At 36.0% G+C, this 21,159-nt stretch overlaps 1 protein-coding gene across 4 annotated transcripts in view; it reads left to right on the forward strand.

Moving 5' to 3' along the window:
• Positions 1-21,159, forward strand: part of LOC123878619 (nitric oxide synthase-like protein) — a 129,410-nt gene that overhangs the window by 96,559 nt on the left and 11,692 nt on the right. For all 4 annotated transcript variants that reach the window (XR_006798851.1, XM_045925946.1, XM_045925938.1 and 1 more), the window contains 6 exons: positions 12,611-12,702; positions 13,491-13,632; positions 15,483-15,622; positions 17,504-17,678; positions 18,155-18,336; positions 20,928-21,042. Coding sequence is in view for 3 of the 4 variants with exons in the window: in XM_045925946.1 (XP_045781902.1) it covers positions 12,611-12,702; positions 13,491-13,632; positions 15,483-15,622; positions 17,504-17,678; positions 18,155-18,336; positions 20,928-21,042 (846 nt within the window). In the remaining variant the exon portion in view is untranslated. The remainder of the gene's footprint in view (positions 1-12,610; positions 12,703-13,490; positions 13,633-15,482; positions 15,623-17,503; positions 17,679-18,154; positions 18,337-20,927; positions 21,043-21,159) is intronic.

Consider the following 21,159-nt stretch of genomic DNA (forward strand, 5'->3'; position numbering starts at 1 on the left):
GTGAAGTTTTATTAAAGCTATCCTCGTAAATACACACAAATGTCAAACATCAATTACGTCTGTCAATCAATGGCAAGTTTGGTTTTTTTTTATTAACTGGTTTTACGGCTCTGGGTTCTAGCTTTTTTAAGCTCGGTGTTGTGATTTTTGTCCGCTGGTTTTAGGGTTTTGTACCCGAAGGACACCAACGGGACCCTATTACTAAGACTCCGCTATCCGTCTGTCTGTCAGCGGGCTGTATCTCGTGAAGCGTAATAGGTAGAGAGTTGAAATTTTCACAAAATGTGTATTTCTTGCCGCTATAACAACAAATAATATTAAATTTCAAAGTTCCAAAACTGTTGTTTCTTGTACGATGGTACGAAACTAGGTGAACAAAAAGATATCGAATGCCCTATAGCTTTCGATAAGTAAACATCAAAAATTATCGGACGTTCGACAAATATTATTCGGTTAGGTTGTTGTGAATAGCGTTTGATAGTCGTAATCGAACGATATCTACGTCTGTTCGATTCGGTTTCGGTTTCGACAATTTCACTGTCGATTCGGTTATTCTGAATTGAAAATACATTTTATCGAACGACAACTTGCCGAATCGATCGACAATTATGTTATCGAAGGGTTCTGAATCGGCCTGCCGATGTTTGCGAGTTCATTTCGTAATTACATTGCTTAAATAGATTGCTTGGTTAATCTGCTTAAAGCCCGGTTGGTTGGCAGTTAACAGTATTTTTACAGGAATGAGAATGTTGAAATTTTTGGCAACTTTCACCATCAACTCACAACAATGAAAAAATACTTTTGAACGTTACAAAAAACCTTGTAAAAGGCTGTCTGAATAAAGATAATTTCAATTCCCCTAAATTAATTCCCCTTACAGCCTAAATGCAAAATGTGCCAATTTCCTCTCGTGGTAGATTTACTTGATGAATCGAAGCTTTGCGGAAAATTTTGTTTGAATCAAAGATTTTCTCTTTTTTTTTTAAATTTCAACTCTACATATTTTGAATAAAATGCGTATTTAGAAAAAAATATGATCTCTCTCTGACCTCTTTGTTATATATAGCACTATGATACTTATTCACTTAAATAAATTGTTTTAATCAATGCAGATTTTATATTAGGCAATAATTTTCTTTGAATTTTAATATCCTACCTAATAATATTATGTATGTAAGTAATAGGTACAGAGTAAATTTTCAGAGACTCAATGAGCTCTTTGAGAGTCAAAATAATGATTTTCTACAATGAAGTATGTACTATCGATTTTAGATAAAAGAAGATAATGTTTGTACGATATTGCATACAAAAACACAGCTACTCTATCTTTTATAATAGTGGCATTTTCATCTAAGATACCAATATTTCATCAGCATCAAATAAAATTACAAGAAAATAGTCTAGCGCAGACCTGTGATTGATAAAAAATATATTCTTTAAATGACTACAAGAAATAAATCGTGAAATTGAATAATTTTATATGCTTGCTTTTTCCCCTGATTGAGCCACCGACGATAACGATTTAACAATATTATTCCTTTACTTTGAAAAGTTTCATGCTGGTGCCTGTGGATGCAATTTGTTTTTATAGTACTTAACGGAAAATATGCGATCTCTACGTATTAGCACAGAGGAAAACGGTATTAGCCTGAATTTTCCTACACTAACCTCGGTAACGCGGTCGCGCGTATCTATCATATTGTGATGTCGTCTATATGGGATGTTGTATTTAATACAAACCGAATTAAGTTAGTACTAACCAAGATTAAAGTTTATCACTGGATAAAACTCCCTAGTTCCCAAATTGCGATTGTGGAAGTAGGTTACTGATGCTTATTACGGTCATTCTAAAACAGCGTATTTTTCCCCGTAAATAAAGTGGAAAGTATATTATCGTGGCAACCACCTGACACAGGAAATTGACGCAGTTTTTTACAATGCCTGCGTGATTTCTAATACTATTCCGAAGACAAGTGTAAATTAAAAATTTATAACACCCCCGACAAGTGAAGGTTACAGTAACTAGAAAAGACCAGCAGGCCGATTCAGAACCCTTCGATAACATAATTGTCGATCGATTCGGCAAGTTGTCGTTCGATAAAATGTATTTTCAATTCAGAATAACCGAATCGACAGTGAAATTGTCGAAACCGAAACCGAATCGAACAGACGTAGATATCGTTCGATTACGACTATCAAACGCTATTCACAACAACCTAACCGAATAATATTTGTCGAACGTCCGATAATTTTTGATGTTTACTTATCGAAAGCTATAGGGCATTCGATATCTTTTTGTTCACCTAGTTTCGTACCATCGTATAAGAAACAACAGTTTTGAAACTTTGAAATTTAATATTATTTGTTGTTATAGCGGCAAGAAATACACATTTTGTGAAATTTTCAACTCTCTACCTATTACGCTTCACAAGATACAGCCCGCTGACAGACAGACGGACAGCGGAATCTTAGTAATAGGGTCCCGTTGGTGCCCTTCAGGTACAAAATCCTAAAACCAGCGGACAAAAATCACAACACCGAGTTTAAAAGGGCTAGAACCCAGAGCCGTAAAACTAGTTAATAAAAAAAAAAAAAACTTGCCATTGATTGACAGACGTAATTAATGTTTGACATTTGTGTTGTATTTACGAGGATAGCTTTAATAAAACTTCACTAGTACATTTCGATGTTTTTCTCTCGAAATCAATAATTTAATAAGCTATCATTTTAAGTAATGACTTAAATTACCTTCAAGATGAATAAAAGTTATTTTTAATGTTTAATTTGAATTTAAAAACAAGTAAAATTTTGGTAACATAACATACTTTATAAATGCACATGTAATCGCAATGTTTCTTATCGAAAACGGTATCGTAATCGAAATCGAATCGAATCCTTTTCTCGAACGTTCTGAATTGCACGATAAAATTTGTTCGATTCGAGATCGATACCGAATCGAATCGATTCGTTATGTTATCGAAGTGTTCTGAATCGCCCTGCTGATATACCTTTCAAACGGCTGAACCGATTTTCTTGGATTATAGCTAAGACCACTTTCGATCAAGTCACCTTTCAAACAAAAAAAAAACTAAATTAAAATCGGTTCATTAGTTTAGGAGCTACGATGCCACAGACAGATACACAGACACACGTCAAACTTATAACACGCCTCTTTTTGGGTCAGGGGTTAAAAATATAAAAAACTAGCCGATGCCCGCGACTTCGCCCGCGTGGATTTAGGTTTTTGAAATCCCGTGGGAACTCTTTGATTTTCCGGGATAAAAAGTAGCCTATGTGCTAATCCAGGATATTATCTATCTCCATTCCAAATTTCAGCCAAATCCGTCCAGTAGTTTTTGCGTGAAGGAGTAACAAACATACACACACACACACACACTGTGAGTACACATAATACATACAAACTTTCGCCTTTACAATATTAGTGTGATTAGACTTTGTCGTAAATTTTTTTAAACCTTTATCTCCCAAAGCCACCATGATCCAAACTTTATAGTCGCTGATCGTTCTTCCCTGTGTTGGGGGCTATACGCAAGGAAACTTTCAGTTTTTATAAAATAACGAAGTTTAGGCACGTAATGGCTCTTAGTCCATAACCTTGGGAAGGAGAACGGAGAAACTTCGTGAGTTTGTCATTTCTTTGAGAAAACTTATATATGAAGAGATCGAGTTGCATTTATGTATCCAATCGATTTACGATTTACGAGTACCTACGTATTCCATAGAAATGTAGTAAATAAGTAGGTAGGTAAATGTAAATGAAAAGCCACATTGTTTAACATTTCCAAACCGTCGGCTAACAATTCAGCTTTCAGTGTTTGTACATCGTTATTTGTTATTGATTGAGTCGACGACATAATGAGATTGCTCCGTTCATTTAGAAGCTCGGATAGGAATTATTAGACGCCGTTTTAAGTCCGTCTGATGTTCGCGGGTACATTTAGTAATTACATCGGTTAAATAGATTGCTTCGGCTAATCCGTTGCTCCGCGGTTGGCGAATTTATACAAATCAACGAAGTAACTATATACTTTGTGCTAAAAATATCTTGCGTTACATTTCACCGCGGTTAATTGCATTTTTCGGCCAAATGATCAAAGAAATGCCTGGCTATTCAGTGCAGAAATGCAAGTAAGTAGTCTTGGCACAATTCCACGCGGGCATTATTTATACAGGAATTAGATTAGGCGTGCTATATGTTTTACTTTAACATTTTCAATAAAAATAATGTATCGAGTCATATTTAAAAAAAAAACCCCTTTCTCCATATACTGGGTGTGTCTTTTAAGCTATCCACTAAAAAGAAAGTTTTTTACTATTTGTTTTACGTTACTTAAGAGCCGTAAATGCCTCAAGTAAATTATAAAAGCAGGCACATTTATTATTTATTACTGTCAGCACAGATACAGGTTTAAGGTAATTGCTATTTGACAAATCGCAAAAATGCTGTACTTTGAAGTAAATTGTTTATTTTTCTAAAGCATTAACAGCTATTAAATACATGCAATTAAAAACTTCAGTTTGTGAAGATTATAAGGGCCTTTTTTAATTTAGTATACATTATCCCAATAATAAAAAAAAACCAAGTTGAAAACATTGCTGTTCGCAACTTGTTCTGTAAAAGTTTTCTTTAACATCTTGATACTTTGAAGCCAACCTCCAGAAAATGATATGTTTAGGTTTAGCAATCAATTTTAACTGTTAGTTTTATACTAAATGTTTTTCGTTTCTTAAATAATCTAAAACTAACCAAAAAACTTCCTGTGCTATTTATTTTCTTGCAGGCGCTCTATGGAATTCAGTGTCCACTGGACTGTCATGGCGGAAGGACTGTGCGCGTCATTTCGTCGCAAAATATTATTTAAAATGAATATAAGCTTATTATTTTTGAATGAAAGTTGTGTTTATAATCGTTGAAAAATAAAATAGGGATTTTTTCATTTCTAAATGAAGCCTGCTTATATACTAAATTTTATTCTAAAGTTACGGTTTTACCAGGTAAATACTCGGAGGTTGTCATAGATTATGATGACAGATAGTAAGTGTTCTAAATAGGTATTATACCTATGTTAGGAGATAGCGCGCCTCGTTCCGGGTGCCGTGTTCCGAAATGGATTTCGTAGTAGTGCAAGTTTGGTGCAAGCCCCACATGACGGAGGGGTATGCGTCAGGCATTTCCTGTGTACAAAAAAAAGACCTATATTTCGGATCCATATTTCATCACTGACAATATGCACTATTCAAAGACTGTTCTTCAAGCATTGAGGAATTTTGGACAGAGACATCTCGAAGGTTCCCGAAGGCTGCCTGAGTTAGATTTGTCGGCTAGCTAGCTTTTTTCGAAATTGGACTTACTTAGCTGGATTGTGTGTTAGAGATTTCTTATGAGATATTATATGTACATAATATAACCATCATAAGGAAGCTCAGATTCATGCTGCGGGCAATATGGAGAGCCTAAAGGTTGGAACGCCATTTCGGCGGCCGTGTTTCCTGCCATATATACCATAGATACCTGCAAGCCAAGAGTGAATAGGCATCTTCCAGGTAAGCGTGCTCCAACTTGGACCTCATCATTGCTTTCTTTAAAGCATGATTGTCGTCAAGCGCAAGCGCAAAGATTCAGGCGGCGCAAACCCGTAGCATGTGGAAGACCCTATTAAAGACCTATGTTCACTGTGGACGTCTGTCGGTTGATGTTGATGATTATGTCTTTAGTGCAAGTAGTTCAGTAGTTTCAGAGTTTATCGATAACAAACAAACAAACCTTTCCTCTTCATAATATATGTACTTAGTAGCGCAAACTTGGAAAAAATCTCGTGGAAACTCTTTGATTTTCCGAGATAAATGTCATTTTACCTGGCAGCCCTAATCAATTTTATCACTGATAATAATAACTAATTCATAACCGTTAAAACTAAGAGTCAAAATCTCGTTTTTCTAGTCGAGTTCCGTAGGCTCTTTGAACCCACCGCATTATTATCCCAAGAAAACCTACCATTAGATGTAGGAATAATGGAAAGAAGTCACAACCCTCAGCAATAAAGAATACGATGCGGAGAGAGATGTCACTCTCAAGGTCTTTAAATGTATCCATGCAAAAAACCACGTCGACTGGTTGCTCCGTTGCAGCGTGATTGAATATTAAACCAACAAACACACTTTCGCATTTGAAATATGGCCAGTGATTATAAGAAACAGTTTAAATCTCTCTCTGCTCTCCGAGAGACGTTAGGCAAAGTGAACACGAATTATGACACTTCTGTGTTCTTATACAAGCTTAGGTCTCTCAATTTTGTCAATTAATGTCAAATTTCTTTCTCAGATTAAAACCTAGTAAGTGGTTTAAATTCAAGAGAAGTTTAGGCCGTAGTCTTCAACAAGAAACTCGGCGGTTGCTCTTTTCAAAGATTTGATATACAATATTAAATTGCTTAAAACGCACATAACTGAAAAGTTAGTAGTGCGTGATTCCAGGATCGAACCCCCGACCTTCGATTAGGAGGCGGACGTTCTAACCACTAGGCTATGACAGTTTTTAAATTAAAGGGGTTTAAATATTTTAGTGTGAAGACTGGCCTACACATTTATTCATTAGATGTGCATCACTTTCTTTTTTAGGGTTCCGTACCTCAAAATGAAAAACGGAGCTCTTAAAGGATCACTTCGTTGTCTGTCCATTTGTCCGTCCGTCCGTCAAGAAAACCTATACAGTACTTCCCGTTGATCTAGAATCACGAAATTTGTTCTCGGATTTATTCCTTTACTTGGGCTATGAGAGTTGAGACCTATCTACCTGCCCATAATTCTAGGTTAACGGGAAATACCCTATCGGTTTTCTTGACAGACACGACAGACGGACAGACGGACAGAAAGACAGACAACAAAGTGATCCTATAAGGGTCCCGTGTTTCCTTTTGAGATATGGAACCTTAAAAACATTATGTAAGTATGCAAAGTATTTCCCTTGCAAGCCATATTTAACAGTTGACATGTAGAGGTCATTGACTTTTCCTATCTTACTTTTAAGTTTTAATGCATCATTAAGTATTTACTGTTTTGACATGGTATTTAGATAATGGGTGATATTTATTTTATTTTATCTAATTCCTTTGAAAAACTTAGTAAGGCGCATTAATCTATAAAAAACCTAGCCAGTTCATAGACTTACTATGTTTTAAAATGGTCAAAGCGACTTACTAGCTTTTAATTTTACTTTAATGTGGGTGTCCTTACAATACAACGGGACATACTATGAAAGTTAGGCTTATGACATAAAACGATTTTCGGAAAAATGACATTTACTTTGTTTTGATATGGGGCGGTCGATATAATTAGGCACTAGGGTAAAGGCTCAAGTAAATGAACAGATTGGACGTTTTTACATGTATTAAGAGCTGGAATAAAAAACCGGCTGATATACCTTTTTTAAATATTTTCTTACAAATTCTTACACTTTTTTCAATTTCAATTTCAAAACCGTGTTCCGTTCAAACCGTTCAAAAGTGCGTGTGCGTGCGTCCATGTGTGTGTGTGAGTGTGTGTGAGTATATACTTGTCTGTATGTTTGTACGAGTGTTTGTTAGTGTGGTATTGCGTTGTATAACCACATGAGTAGCGAACAGAGTCAAAGCTTCATACAAGCGCGCTACGATAGGTACACTACTACAAGCTTGAGGCGCGTGTGTGCGTGAGCACAGGCGCTACGTCGCGTACGGAGAGAAATCGGTTTATATCGGCTCGGCCTGTGCTCAAGCTCAGGGGCTGCAGTACACGTCGCGCGTCGTGTTTTCATTTAATTTAATGTTAATGATAATAATTTAAATAGTGTTTAAAATCTATTTTCTTGAACTGTCATAGATTTTGTTCAAAATCAATATCTGAGGATCCCTAGGATCACAAAACAGGATATTGTTACCAAATTTAAAAAAATCGACGCCATTTTGAAATTCTTTGTTAATTGACCGATTTCGTTCAAAATCGATATTTAGAGCTCCCTGGGATCACGAAATAAGAAACTGTTACCAAAATTTAAAAAAGTCGACGCCATTTTGAAATTCTTTGTAAATTGACCGATTTCGTTCAAAATCGATATTTAGAGCTCCCTGGGATCACGAAATAAGAAACTGTTACCAAAATTTAAAAAAGTCGACGCCATTTTGAAATTCTTTGTTAATTGACCGATTTCGTTCAAAATCGATATTTAGAGCTCCCTGGGATCACGAAATAAGAAACTGTTACCAAAATTTAAAAAAGTCGACGCCATTTTGAAATTCTTTGTTAATTGACCGATTTCGTTCAAAATCGATATTTAGAGCTCCCTGGGATCACGAAATAAGAAACTGTTACCAAAATTTAAAAAAGTCGACGCCATTTTGAAATTCTTTGTTAATTGACCGATTTCGTTCAAAATCGATATTTAGAGCTCCCTGCGATCACAAAATAAGAAACTGTTACCAAAATTTAAAAAAGTCGACGCCATTTTGAAATTCTTTGTTAATTGACCGATTTCGTTCAAAATCGATATTTAGAGCTCCCTGCGATCACAAAATAAGAAACTGTTACCAAAATTTAAAAAAGTCGACGCCATTTTGAAATTCTTTGTTAATTGACCGATTTCGTTCAAAATCGATATTTAGAGCTCCCTGGGATCACAAAATAAGAAACTGTTACCAAAATTTAAAAAAGTCGACGCCATTTTGAAATTCTTTGTTAATTGACCGATTTTGTTCAAAATCGATATTTAGAGCTCCCTGGGATCACAAAATAGGAACCTGTAACCAAAATTTAAAAAAGTTGGCACCATTTATAATTCTTTCTAAATTGACTGATTTCGTTCAAAATCGATATTTAGATCTATCGATCGATATTTAAAGATCGATATTTAAACTAGGCAATCACAACAAAAACAAACTTTACCATCTTGTTGAACAAATAACTATTGTTAATTAAATTGTATCCTCCAGTGCCAGCCCTACCAAAATAGTTATAAATTTTGCTCGCTTCTTAGAAGCTTTGCCTCTGTTTGCTACTCTATGGTATAACACCATGTTAGTAAATCTTAGTATATTTTTAACCGACTTTAAAAAAAGGAAGAGGTTCTGAATTCGTTGGTATCTTTTTTTTTATGTATGTTCCCCGATTACTCAAAGACGCCTGGACCGATTTGGATTTTTTTTTGTTTGATAGGGTATACTTTGCAAGTGGTCCCATATAAATTTGGTAAAGATCTGATGAATATCTTTGAAGATGGAGAACAGAACTCCTCAATGGATAAGAGCAAATTCAATTTTTTTTTTAATGTATGTTCACCGATTGCTCAAAGACGCCTGGACCGATCTGGATTTTTTTTTTTTTGAAAAGCTAGGTATACTTTGCAGGTGGTCCCATATAAATTTGATGAAGTTCTGATGAATATCTTCTGAGATGGAGAACAGAACTCCTCAATGGATAAGAGCAAATTGCTCGCGATCAGTGTAATTGCTTAGTAAACAGTAGGGTTTTAGCTGGGCATGGCATATTATTATAGTACAGTGGGGCCACTAAAAATTTTGAAATAAAAAATTTTCAAAATAAAAATAAAACCGACTTCAAAAACCACAATAACTTAAATTATTTTTTACTTTTTAGTGTTTGTGATTTTGAAGTCGGTTTTATTTTTCTTTTGAATTTTTTTTATATTTATTCTGGTATTCTGCTTTCTTGGATATGGATCCCTCTTGGGTATCCCCATTTCTCTCTGTCTTTGGTACTATCAAGCTAATTTTCTCTCGCGATTTGCACAATAGCATTAGACCAACGCGTCTTCGGTCTACCTACCTGTCTTTCTTTCATCTGTAAAAATCGATACAATATGACCACATTTCAGTTTTAGGGCATGTCTCAAGGTGTCTGTAGGCTTTGTCTTTTTTCTTATGTCTTCAATTCTCACTTTGAATATTTTTTGCTTAATTTATGCACCTTGCCATCGCCCTTTAGCAAGTCACTATTTCTTTTTATATTCTTTGTCTGGACCCATGTTTGGCTGGCATAGGTAAGGCATGGCAGGATGCATGTATCTATAACGGATCTTTTAAGATGTACTGGGTAAGCTCCTTTCATTCTTTCCTTTTGTGCCCAGTAAAACAAGCATACTCGGGCTACTTTGAGAACCCATTAGCAGCTAACAGCAAGGCCTGGACTCAAATTTTTATATGTGGAAGCTGTATTTCCTCGTTGCGTTTATGAGCAAATAAGAATAGTTAACTACTTTTACTAAAAAAAAATTTTATAATTTGGCGCAAACCATCTAAACACCATGATGATTATTATTTCTGCATTGTGAATATTACCAGAAGAAACAGCAAAAAAAATTGTTCCAAGCGGCTCTATTGTAACTTGCAGTCTTCTAAAACAGGTTTTATTTATTATTATTATGTAAAATAGTTTTTGATTTATCGCGCAAAATGTAGAAAAAAATATACAATAAGTCAAAAACTGAAAATCTGACATTTTTTTTAAAATTCCAAGGCGAAAATATACTTAAGAATTTATTAATAGGAATCGAGAGTTTATGCACTAGATAGAGTTCGTTCATTCACTGAAATTCCCAGTTCATTTACTGGCAATTTATCCTTTTGTTAAATAAAATAATTTATAATAATTAATACCACGCATTTTTTTGCGTTTTTGATATTTAAATAATTTAAGAGTGTATACCTACTGTGTATAGACACAGATAAAAAAAAATATAAAAATTATATATAGAACGATTCTCATATACCTTAATTTTAGGTCAAAGTCAGGGTAGTCCTTATTCGTTCATGTACTGGATCTTTTACCCTCCTACGTCAAAATACTAAAAGTCCGCGTAAATTTCGCAGATTGAAATGTCTGCTTGATTAATTGTCAATAGAGGGTCATGACATGTCAAAATTGCTAGTTTGAAGGGGAAATCGTCAATGTCATTCGCATAGGTTTTCCTCTTAATATTTTTAATTATTCAGAAATAAATTGGTATCATAACCTTAATAAATTAGAACAAAGTAAGGTAAGTAAACTTTTGCCGATTCGAACGTAAAGTTTAATTTAACGATAAAATTTTAGTCATATCGGTAATAAATCATTTACATAAAATCTGCTTCTTCTAATAATAGATTTTCAAGTGTTTAAGTAGTTCTAAGTTTACCTATAGTAAATATGAAGTCGATTTTTTTCTATTGGTAATTATTCTCGAAAACCGAAATTAGGATTGTCCGAATATTTCCGAAATGGTTACCTACGTGTGTCTCAAGAAACGATTATTTTCTAAATTCATACGAAGTCTGAAAATAAATCAATAATTATTATAATTATACTATAAAGATATAGATTATATAAAGCTACAGTAGATCTCTGTAATTTTTTAAAATATCTCTGTTTTTATATTAAGCTTGTTGCGAACAAAATAAACGAGTCATATCTACTCAGACAGTTGGCATCCCAAATATTTGTTAAACTGCAGTTGCATGCTAAGTAGATCACGTACTGAACACAACGCAGTTGCTATCACAATACTGACAATGAACTACTATGTTGCATTTTTAAGATAATATTTCTTTGAGTAACTCTGGGATTTAGTACTTTCCGTATGCCCTGTGTACTTTCCCGTTCACTGTAATGAATATAAAAATATTAAAACAAAATTCTCAATCAATTATTTATAAAAAAATTGCGAGCAAACAAGGCGGCGGGTCACCTGATGTTTAGTGATTACCGCCGCCCATGAACATTTGCAGCACCAGAGATACCGCCGATGCGTTGCCGGCCTTTCAGGAATTTGTTAGTCAGCCCCTTGAATAACGCCATGTTGTAATCTAGTGGGAACACCGCCGAATTCCCTAATGTTAACATTGTGTACTTTATTGTGTAATTAATTTCTGCTTACTTCACCTACTTCATATTATATACATTGTTAACATAATAAGATATAATAATCTATCGTTTGTTTTAATTAATTTTTGAAAACTGTGACGTCACCCTAGTTACAACTGAAAATCAGCGCCTTGCTTTGCTTTGTTTGCTATTTGCGTATATGATCCAGTACAGGGCATTACTTTGAGCTGTGTAACCATTCTGGGCGGTGATCACAGGTGAAAAATGTTAAAGAGAAAGCGCCAGCGGGTGCCAGACCTTCGTTATTTTATAAAAGCTGAAAGTTTAGTCCCCAACACAGGGAGGAATGATTAGCGATTATGAAGTTTGGATTATCGTGGCTTTGGGAGATAACCGCTAATAAAGGTGTAAAAATCTTACGTTAAAGTATAAAGTCTATTTTTTTTTTTAAATATTTTCTTCTAAATAGTATAAGAAATCACGTCATGCATTGCCAGACGTTAAGTATCGTGGCAACTCCCTGCCACACACCCTTGAACTTTTTATATCATTATTAGCTGTTATCTTCCAATGCCACCATGATCCAAACTTCTTAGTTGCTGATCGTTCCTCCCTGTGTTGGGTACAACGCGCAATGAAACTTTCAGTTTTTATAGAATAACGAAGGTTTGACCCGCGCTGGCTCTTCGTCCATTACATCTGTCCTTTCTAATTAAATACTATCTATTTTCCTGTGCAGGTTTTCGACTGCCGACAAGTGACCACAACCAGTGGAATGTTTGAAGCGCTCTGCAATCATATCAAATACAGCACCAATAAGGGAAATATCAGGTTTGTCATAAAATGCAGCTCACTACGTAGCACGGGTTTCCTCTCAGAGTGAGAGGATTTTGGTCATAGTCTAATACGCTGGCCAAGTGCGGATTGGCAAGCTTCAAACACCATTGAGAACATTATGGAGAACTCTCAGGCATGCAGGTTTGCTCATTATGTTTTCCTTCACCATTAAAGTAAATATGAGTGATATTTAATTGTTTAAAATACACATTACTCGGAAAAGTTTGAGGTCCGGTTTTAAACACCGGTACTCCGACCGTCTTTTCGCGTCGGTCTCTCAATTTTGAGGATCGTGGCTTCCTTGAGATATCACTTTCTTCACGATGTTGCGCTATTTTTCCCTGTTAGAGGCTGTACGGAAGGCATTGCAGAAGGGTGTGTCGACCGCTTCTCTGATCTGGTCGGACCAACGACGTCTCGGGCCGCGTCCGCGGGTTTTTTTTTCATCCAATCTTGCCAGTGACCAAGAGTTTCTCTATGCTACTTGCATTTTTGCTAGCAATGTGACCGAAGTAATCGAGCATCCACCGCAGACAGATGTTGGATAGCCCCATCTACATATTCAACTTAAGCAGGCTATATCCACTTTTACATAAGTAAGCTCATACTCTATTGCAACTTCATCCATCAGCCTGTAAGCGTCCACTGCTGGACATAGGCCTTTCCAAGAGCGCGCCACCAAACACGGTCCTCCGCCTTCCTCATCCACCCGCTCCCCGCCACCTTCTTCAGGTCATCGCTCCAGCGACCGATTGCAACTTCATCAACAATTAACTCTACAGGTCAGCGATCACCATGTTTCCTCAACGCACAGACGGCAAGCACGACTACAGGATATGGAACAGCCAACTGATCAGTTACGCCGGCTACAAGCAGCCTGATGGCACTGTGCTGGGGGACCCTATGCATTGCGAGTTTACGGAGGTAATATTCCATTCCATTCCATCAGCCTGTATGCGTCCACTGCTGGACATAGGTCTTTCCAAGAGCGCGCCACCACGTTTTGCTCCATACGTCATCACAGGTAGGACACACTCATTGAAGACCTTAGGCTTTGCGGTATCGACGATTTGTAGACCTGACGTAGCTTTGAAAATGCTGCCCAGTCCAGCTAAATTCTTCACAGTTTTATATTTATGGTCCCAAAGTGAATATGAAAATAAATTTAAAATTTCCCAAGTGCTCTTGCTGGAAATCATCTACTGGATCCTTAAGTAAGGTCTGGGTCAGTTCACGATCGTAAAAAGATTACCCAAAGAAACATTGTATTGACGTGTACTACACGTAGCTCACAGACATAGAACTGCCCAGATAACCTTTTCTGAGTTAAAATGTGGTCTACAGGACTGTAAGCATAATATCGAAGAAGAGAGGGAGGAACATTTTATTAAAACAAAGAGGTACAGAAACGTGGAGGAAAGTTTCAGTAGCTAACTAGGGAGCGGGATATGTGTTGTATCCAGGAAGAAATAACACCTGCCCAGATGGAAGATTTCCTTTCTTTGAAACGGTAGTTCGCATTTCACTGGTTCCAGTTTTCACAGTTAGTTAGTTTGTTAGTTAAGTCAAGTTTTCCTTTGAAACTTTAGAAACGTGTTGGAAGCATTGAAAATCTTGTGATGCAAACATTATATTTTGCATACATGATACAATAGAAAAGACAAATTGTATGTAAAATGTAAATATATATAAGGAAAAATTGACTGACTGACTGATCGACTGATACATCAGCGCACAAATCAAACTAACTACTGGACGCGTGCATAAGCTAGTATTGGATAAACTTTTTTTTTCATTTCGAGTAGTTAACTATACATGCTAAATAGAAAAAAATATACTAGAGCCCTGTAGAGTGAAGAGCCACATTTTTCTGAAAAAATCTTGAAAAATGCTGAATTTTTTCCAAAATATTTCGCTTACTAACAGTTTAATATAATAAAGAGTTACAAGTTAGCACAAAACATTTGAAAATAAATAAACAGTTTCTAACTTGTATTTGTCAAAGTTGTACTGTAGTTAAACAAGTTTAATCCGATTGTGACATAGTGTAGCATAATTGCTCACTGCGAATAAATCCCTCAATAATGTTCCACCTTACTTCGCGACACCTGTTTCTAGTTATTTACGTTCAGAATAAGCTTTTCCGGTCTTCATTAGTTTATTATTATTGTATGTCTCATATTTTATTTTTTGAGACTTGAGTAAGAGTTTTTAAAATATTTTAATTATAATAAGCCCATATACAAGGTAGCGGTGTTTATTTGTAACTCCTTACTGAATGAAAGTTCTATTCACAAATAATGAATTCATCAGGCCTTTACAGTTTTGAAAGATCGATATTATGAAACATAGTCTCAATAAATAGGGAGGGCAAGATTTAGGATTGTACAAGTTGGCCCTATTTTTTAATTTGTTCATTATACTTTACATTAAGTACATACATTAAGTACCTACTAGAGGATGCCCGCGGCTACGCCCGCGTGGATTGCGTTTTTTTTAAATCCTGTAGGAACTCTTTAATTTTCCGGAATAAAAAGTAGCTTATGTGCTAATCCAGTGTATAATCTATCTCTATTTTAAATTTCAGCCTAATCTGTTCAGCAGTTCTTGCGTGAAGGAGTAACAAACATACACACACAAACATACATACATACACACATACACACAAACTTTCCCCTTTATAATATTAGTGTGATTTATTCATTATACTTATTAACTATTCATGTTGTTTACGCTAAGAAATCTAATGTTATACCTACTGTATTCCTCTATAGCTTTGCATGAAACTGGGCTGGAAGCCGCCACGTACTGCGTGGGATATACTGCCGCTCGTTCTATCGGCTAACGGCAAGGACCCTGACTATTTCGAGATCCCCCGGGAGCTAGTCATGGAGATTCATATGACACACCCCACGTAAGTATCAATACAACGAACTACACATTTCGGTAATTATTTTATTTGCTTCTATATTACGAGTATATTTGTTACATTTGAGAAAATTGTATAGTATAGAACCCACTCAATATAAGTGTAAATTAAAAATTTATAACAAACCCGACCAGTGAAGGTTACAGTAACTAGAAAAGAGCTGATAACTTTCAAACGGCTGAACCGATTTTCTTGGATTATAGCTAAGAACACTCTCAATCAAGCCACCTTTCAAACAAAAAAAAGCTTAATTAAAATCGGTTTATTAGTTTAGGAGCAACGATGCCACAGACGAATACACACGTCAAACTTGTAACACCCCTCTTTTTGGGTCGGGGCTTAAAAATGGAAAAAATAGCTAATAAAAACATGAAGCTCTGATTAGGGCGTTTTTAAGTCCTCATGATAGCTTTATTCGTGGCTTTATGTAAGATCCCCGAGCCTGAACAGCCAAGCTAGCCAGTAAACTTTAGAGACAGTTAATGTGCTAAAAAGATATTATCTTAATATCAGCATTTAACAATGAAAAATACTCTTATATTTTGTTAACCTCTTCAATTGTTTTGGTTTTGATTCGCTCATGGAACTTTTTATGCTCTACATGAAAGAAGTTAATTTTAAGTAAAAAAATATACTAGGAAGTTTGTATAAGCTTAAGTTACTCTATCGCTGGCTTTTGATGCAAATTCTACCAGTAAGAAACCGATAAGAAAATCGCCGAGTTTTACCCTTTTCAAAGTCAATTTTATCTACATTGTTAGTAACAGATCGAAATGTATAAAACAATTGAATCTTTTGTTAGATATAGGTAGATCTCACATAACACGGCTACTTACTTGAAACACGTCGCTCTATCGTTTTTCATCTCAGATTTATGCCGACATAAAAAGTCAGAGAATGCATATTGTGCTTTGTAAAAGCCCGCAAATAGGCGTACTACACTGCCCATACAAAGTAGATTGCTTATCGTAAAAGTGTGGTCCAGTGATCTCCAATCTGCTTTTATAGGCGATAAATCCAACTCATTCAATAATGTTTCGGTATTGATAATGTTAACAGGCTGTGATACGCTGTATAAGTAGTGTGATAAGTTGAGATTGAATTGTGACTCATGATTAGGAAATTGGTCCTTCTCACGAGTAAATTGATAGAAACGAAATATAAACTTAGGTTTGACATTCCAATCCAGTCGAATCCATCAGTTTGCAGCATGCAATATGCACTGCTGGATATAATATTATGCATCTTCTTCACCCACCTGTTTCCCGACATCTTCTTCAGGCCATCAACCCAGCAGGCTGGAGGTCCTCCTGCACTGTGCTTACCAGTAGAGCTTGTCTGAAAAATCTGGCCTTTCGCTTCGGTTCTGTGAAAGACATGCGTCGTGAGTCATGACAAGCCCCCTGCCATTTCAGCTTGATAAGCCTTTTATCAAGATATTATAGACATATATATATTACTTAGATATTTACGAGTAAATACGATCATATTGAGATTTTTTTTTTCTTGACAGTTCTCAGATGTCTGAGATAGATCATTACTACTTATATACGAGGTATTGTCAGAGAATATAGTACTTGCCTACCAGGTATTATGCCTACTTAACCATAAAGACGTGTAAAGATACGGCATTGTTGTAATAAAACAATCACTTGGGGCTACTTATTCTGATCTGCGCTTTGCAAGAAGGGCCTGGGTATTCCAAGGGTAGCGGTTTGATTGCAAGGCAAGCCCCACTGGGTTCTCAGTTTTATTAATATTTGATTTATGCTAAAGAGTCTAAGCTAGAGAGCCTTTCCAATCGGAAAGGCTCTCTACAGAAGTGCACTCAAAGTCAATGATAGTAATTATTTTATTGTTAAACAGGTATGAGTGGTTCGAGGAGTTGCAACTGCGCTGGTACGCGTTACCAGCCGTCTCCAGCATGCGTTTCGACTGCGGCGGCATAGAGTTCACAGCCAATGCCTTCAACGGCTGGTACATGAGCACCGAGATTGGGTGCCGGAACTTCTGTGACACCAATCGATTGAATATGTTGGGGGTAAGAAGCGTTTAGTTATCAAAATTGATAATTTGTAATCAGCTAAGCTTTTTGCTTTTGTTCGCGTCCCACCTTGGGACGCGTTTCCGTTCCAAATGAGTAACCAGTATCAAAATCATCAGGTATCTTGTCACCATCTTAATTAGTGCATGTTGTTTCAATGATCGTAGGAATATTAATGGACTAACTATTCTAATTATATCAAAATAACCCACTAGCACCCCTATAGCAAGAGAGACCATGATTTCCAAAACCAACCGTAATTTCGTTTCCAATCTGTGACACCTTTTTTGTTGTTAACGGGGGGGATCTTTTCAAGACTGGGGAATATATAGTGTTACCTATGTAAGATTTTTACCACTTAAACCCCGTTTGTACTGACTACTCTCAGATATATTGGGAGGCTCCTAAATCTCATAAAAATGCACCGATGCCGGTTGATTACGGTATTACATTAGGATTAAATTTTAAAACAGAAAGTAGCAGCGAAGATGGGCCTAGACACGCGGACGCCAGTGAACCTCTGGAAGGACAAAGCTCTGGTGGAAGTGAACGTGGCGGTACTGCACAGCTTCCAGCAGCACAACGCCACCATTGTGGACCATCACACCGCTTCCGAGAGTTTCATCAAGCATTTAGACAACGAGAATAGATTACGGTAAGTAAGTGCTTATAAAGAAAGTTCGAGGGGCATGTGGCCTAGTTGAGACAGCGCAAATGTGATGGTTAAGCATGTTGTACAAGTTGCATAGATGACCAACTTTAAAGCCCCGAATTCGGTCTATTGTTTTCCTTGCAAAATAGGTAAGATTTTCTAAGATGATCACTAACAATATCAGAAATTCTGAACGATCACTATAATAGCCTCATCGGGTGGCAGAAGGGCTAGCTTATTTTTTGCGCAACGGATCAGCCTGGCAGTCCAGCGCGGAAATGCAGCCAGTATTATTGGCACCATTCTATGCGGCCATGATTTGTATAGTAATTAGATTAGCTATAAGTTTTATTGTAATAAAATAATTATAATATATCTAACATATAAATACATGATCATTAGAATTATTTATTTTTCTATTTCAATACTGCACTATTTTGAACATAACTATTCTTAGTGAAATATCGGTGTTCAAAGCTACGTCAAATATTTCGTTGAAGTTGAAAGTATTTTTACAAAAAATTAAAGGTTTTGTCTACATTGTTTCTACAAAATTATCTACAAAAGAAAAAATGCCTCAGAAGGTGAAAAGGTTGTTACAAAAATTTAACAACCGGTCAAGATAAATACCAAAGTTGTAGAAAAATTCTACAACTTTTGTGAAAAGTTGATCTTTTTTTTTGTTTGGGAGGAAGGACAAGGGCTCTAGGTAAAAGTGTAGTCTAATAAGAACGTATTTCGAACCGAATTGCCGGTGGTAAGTACCTAAGCAAAGTGCTATCCAGTCAATTCACCATGTCTGAGGATTGTGATCTTGTAGTAGGCAGGTATATGAATCTACCTTATGGTTAATATGGTTAGCTACAGAGAAGAACATATGAATGTTCTTCTCTGTAGCTAACCATACAAAAGCATCGTAGAAGTTTGAAGTGTAAGTTTGTCTATCTTGATCACGTAGCTTTTTACCGTCTATAGATGCGTTTGTACTACTTACTTCTTTGCGTTTCCGTTTCGTCATGTCTAATGCCATTGAAACGAAAACACAGAAAAATAAATTAAAAAATACCTATTATATTCCCCATATTATTATTATCAAATAGTGCGGTAGGTAAAGGCAATAATAGAGATAAAACAGTACGAGTACATTCAGTCATAACATTGAATTTGTGATCAAAATATTTACATACAAAATCATACCGTGTACTTGCGTTAATTAATCACATGCAGCTGGCATTAGGCCATCATCGCCACATCCTTGTGGCCACTTGAGACCACATGTGGTAAATACCTCGTGTGACTGTTTGTATCTGATTTTGTGGTATCGATCCCATAGCCAACGGAGAGTTCTACGCTGAGAGTTCTTCATTCCATAGGTAATATTAGGTATGTGATGTCTTGCATCTCTACTTACACAAAAGAACTGATACTAAGAACTGACTGAATAAGACTGATAATAATCCTAATCCTAATCCTAATAATATTATAAATGTGAAAGTGTGGATGTTTGGATGTTTGTTACTCAATCACGCAAAACTTCTGGACGGATTTGACTGAAATTTGGAATGGAAATAGATTATACCCTGGATTAACACATAGGCTACTTTTTATTCCGGAAAATCAAAGAATGCCCGCGGGATTTTGAAAAATGTAAATCCACGCGGACGATGTCTCGGGCATCAGCTAGTTTTGATGAATAAATGTGTGTAATTTTATTTTCTATTAAGGGCAGGTGTAAATCTGCCCTTAACACATCTTTCTTCTGTCTTCGCCTCCGATTACGGTTTCGTTTCCGATTTCGGTTCCGATAAAACCGAATGAAAAACTCCGGTTCCGAATTTGGTTCCGATATAATTACTTCCGTAACATCTCTGCTCTGAACTCAGTTTCAGACCGTTTGCTATGGGATCGAATCCTATAGGATAATCAGTGTATCGTGAATCTGGGCTACTGGGTTGTATGACGCAATATTTTGACAACCTCTGTGGGGCAGAGGTCTTGTTACTGTTGATTCGAGTCGATTCCCAAAAACCACTTTTTGTAAATAGCCATTATATATCTGAGAATAGGGCTTCAGTCTATCTACCACTCCAATGGAAATGTGATACACCTTTCGGGGTAGCAGCGATGTCATTAACTAGAATCTAGTATTTTAGTTTTTATTTATCGAATAAAAACCATTATTTTGGTTTTTATTCGATTATCTAGTTACTAGATCGAATAAAAACCAAAATAATGGTACTGACCCATGCATTAAGTTTCAACTAACGTAACGGCTTGCAAAACATAACTATACCTTAAATAAAAATATATGAATGAACCTTTATTATTTTGGAACATAATAAGAAGATTTTCTATCCAAGAGACGATATACCTGATTAATTAAATTTGAATGCCAATATTCAATATGTTGAAGCTATGTTCTCACATTATCAGCTTACGGAACTGTGAAATTAACGTTGTACTTAATAATGCCTTTGACGATGCGTTCGATTAAGCTCACAAAGAAATTACGGTTTTACAATTTAGCATTTTTATGAGCCTTATTATTTTTATTATGAATGTCTCGAATGCTTATAAACTCTGTCATTTCTTAGGTCCGGCTGCCCAGCAGATTGGATATGGATCGTGCCGCCGATGTCTTCGTCCATCACACCTGTTTTTCATCAAGAGATGGCGCTTTATTACCTCAGGCCTGCTTATGAATATCAGGTTGGGTTTTAATACTTCTAACTAAATTTACATATTAATATATTACACTTTAATTTTGCCACTCCCGTCTAAACTTATGATTTTTTTTTTAAGAATTTTAGCCAACCTAATCAAGCT

This window comes from Maniola jurtina, chromosome 3 (assembly GCF_905333055.1).
Source record: "Maniola jurtina chromosome 3, ilManJurt1.1, whole genome shotgun sequence".
In the NCBI taxonomy this organism is placed as follows: domain Eukaryota; kingdom Metazoa; phylum Arthropoda; class Insecta; order Lepidoptera; family Nymphalidae; genus Maniola; species Maniola jurtina.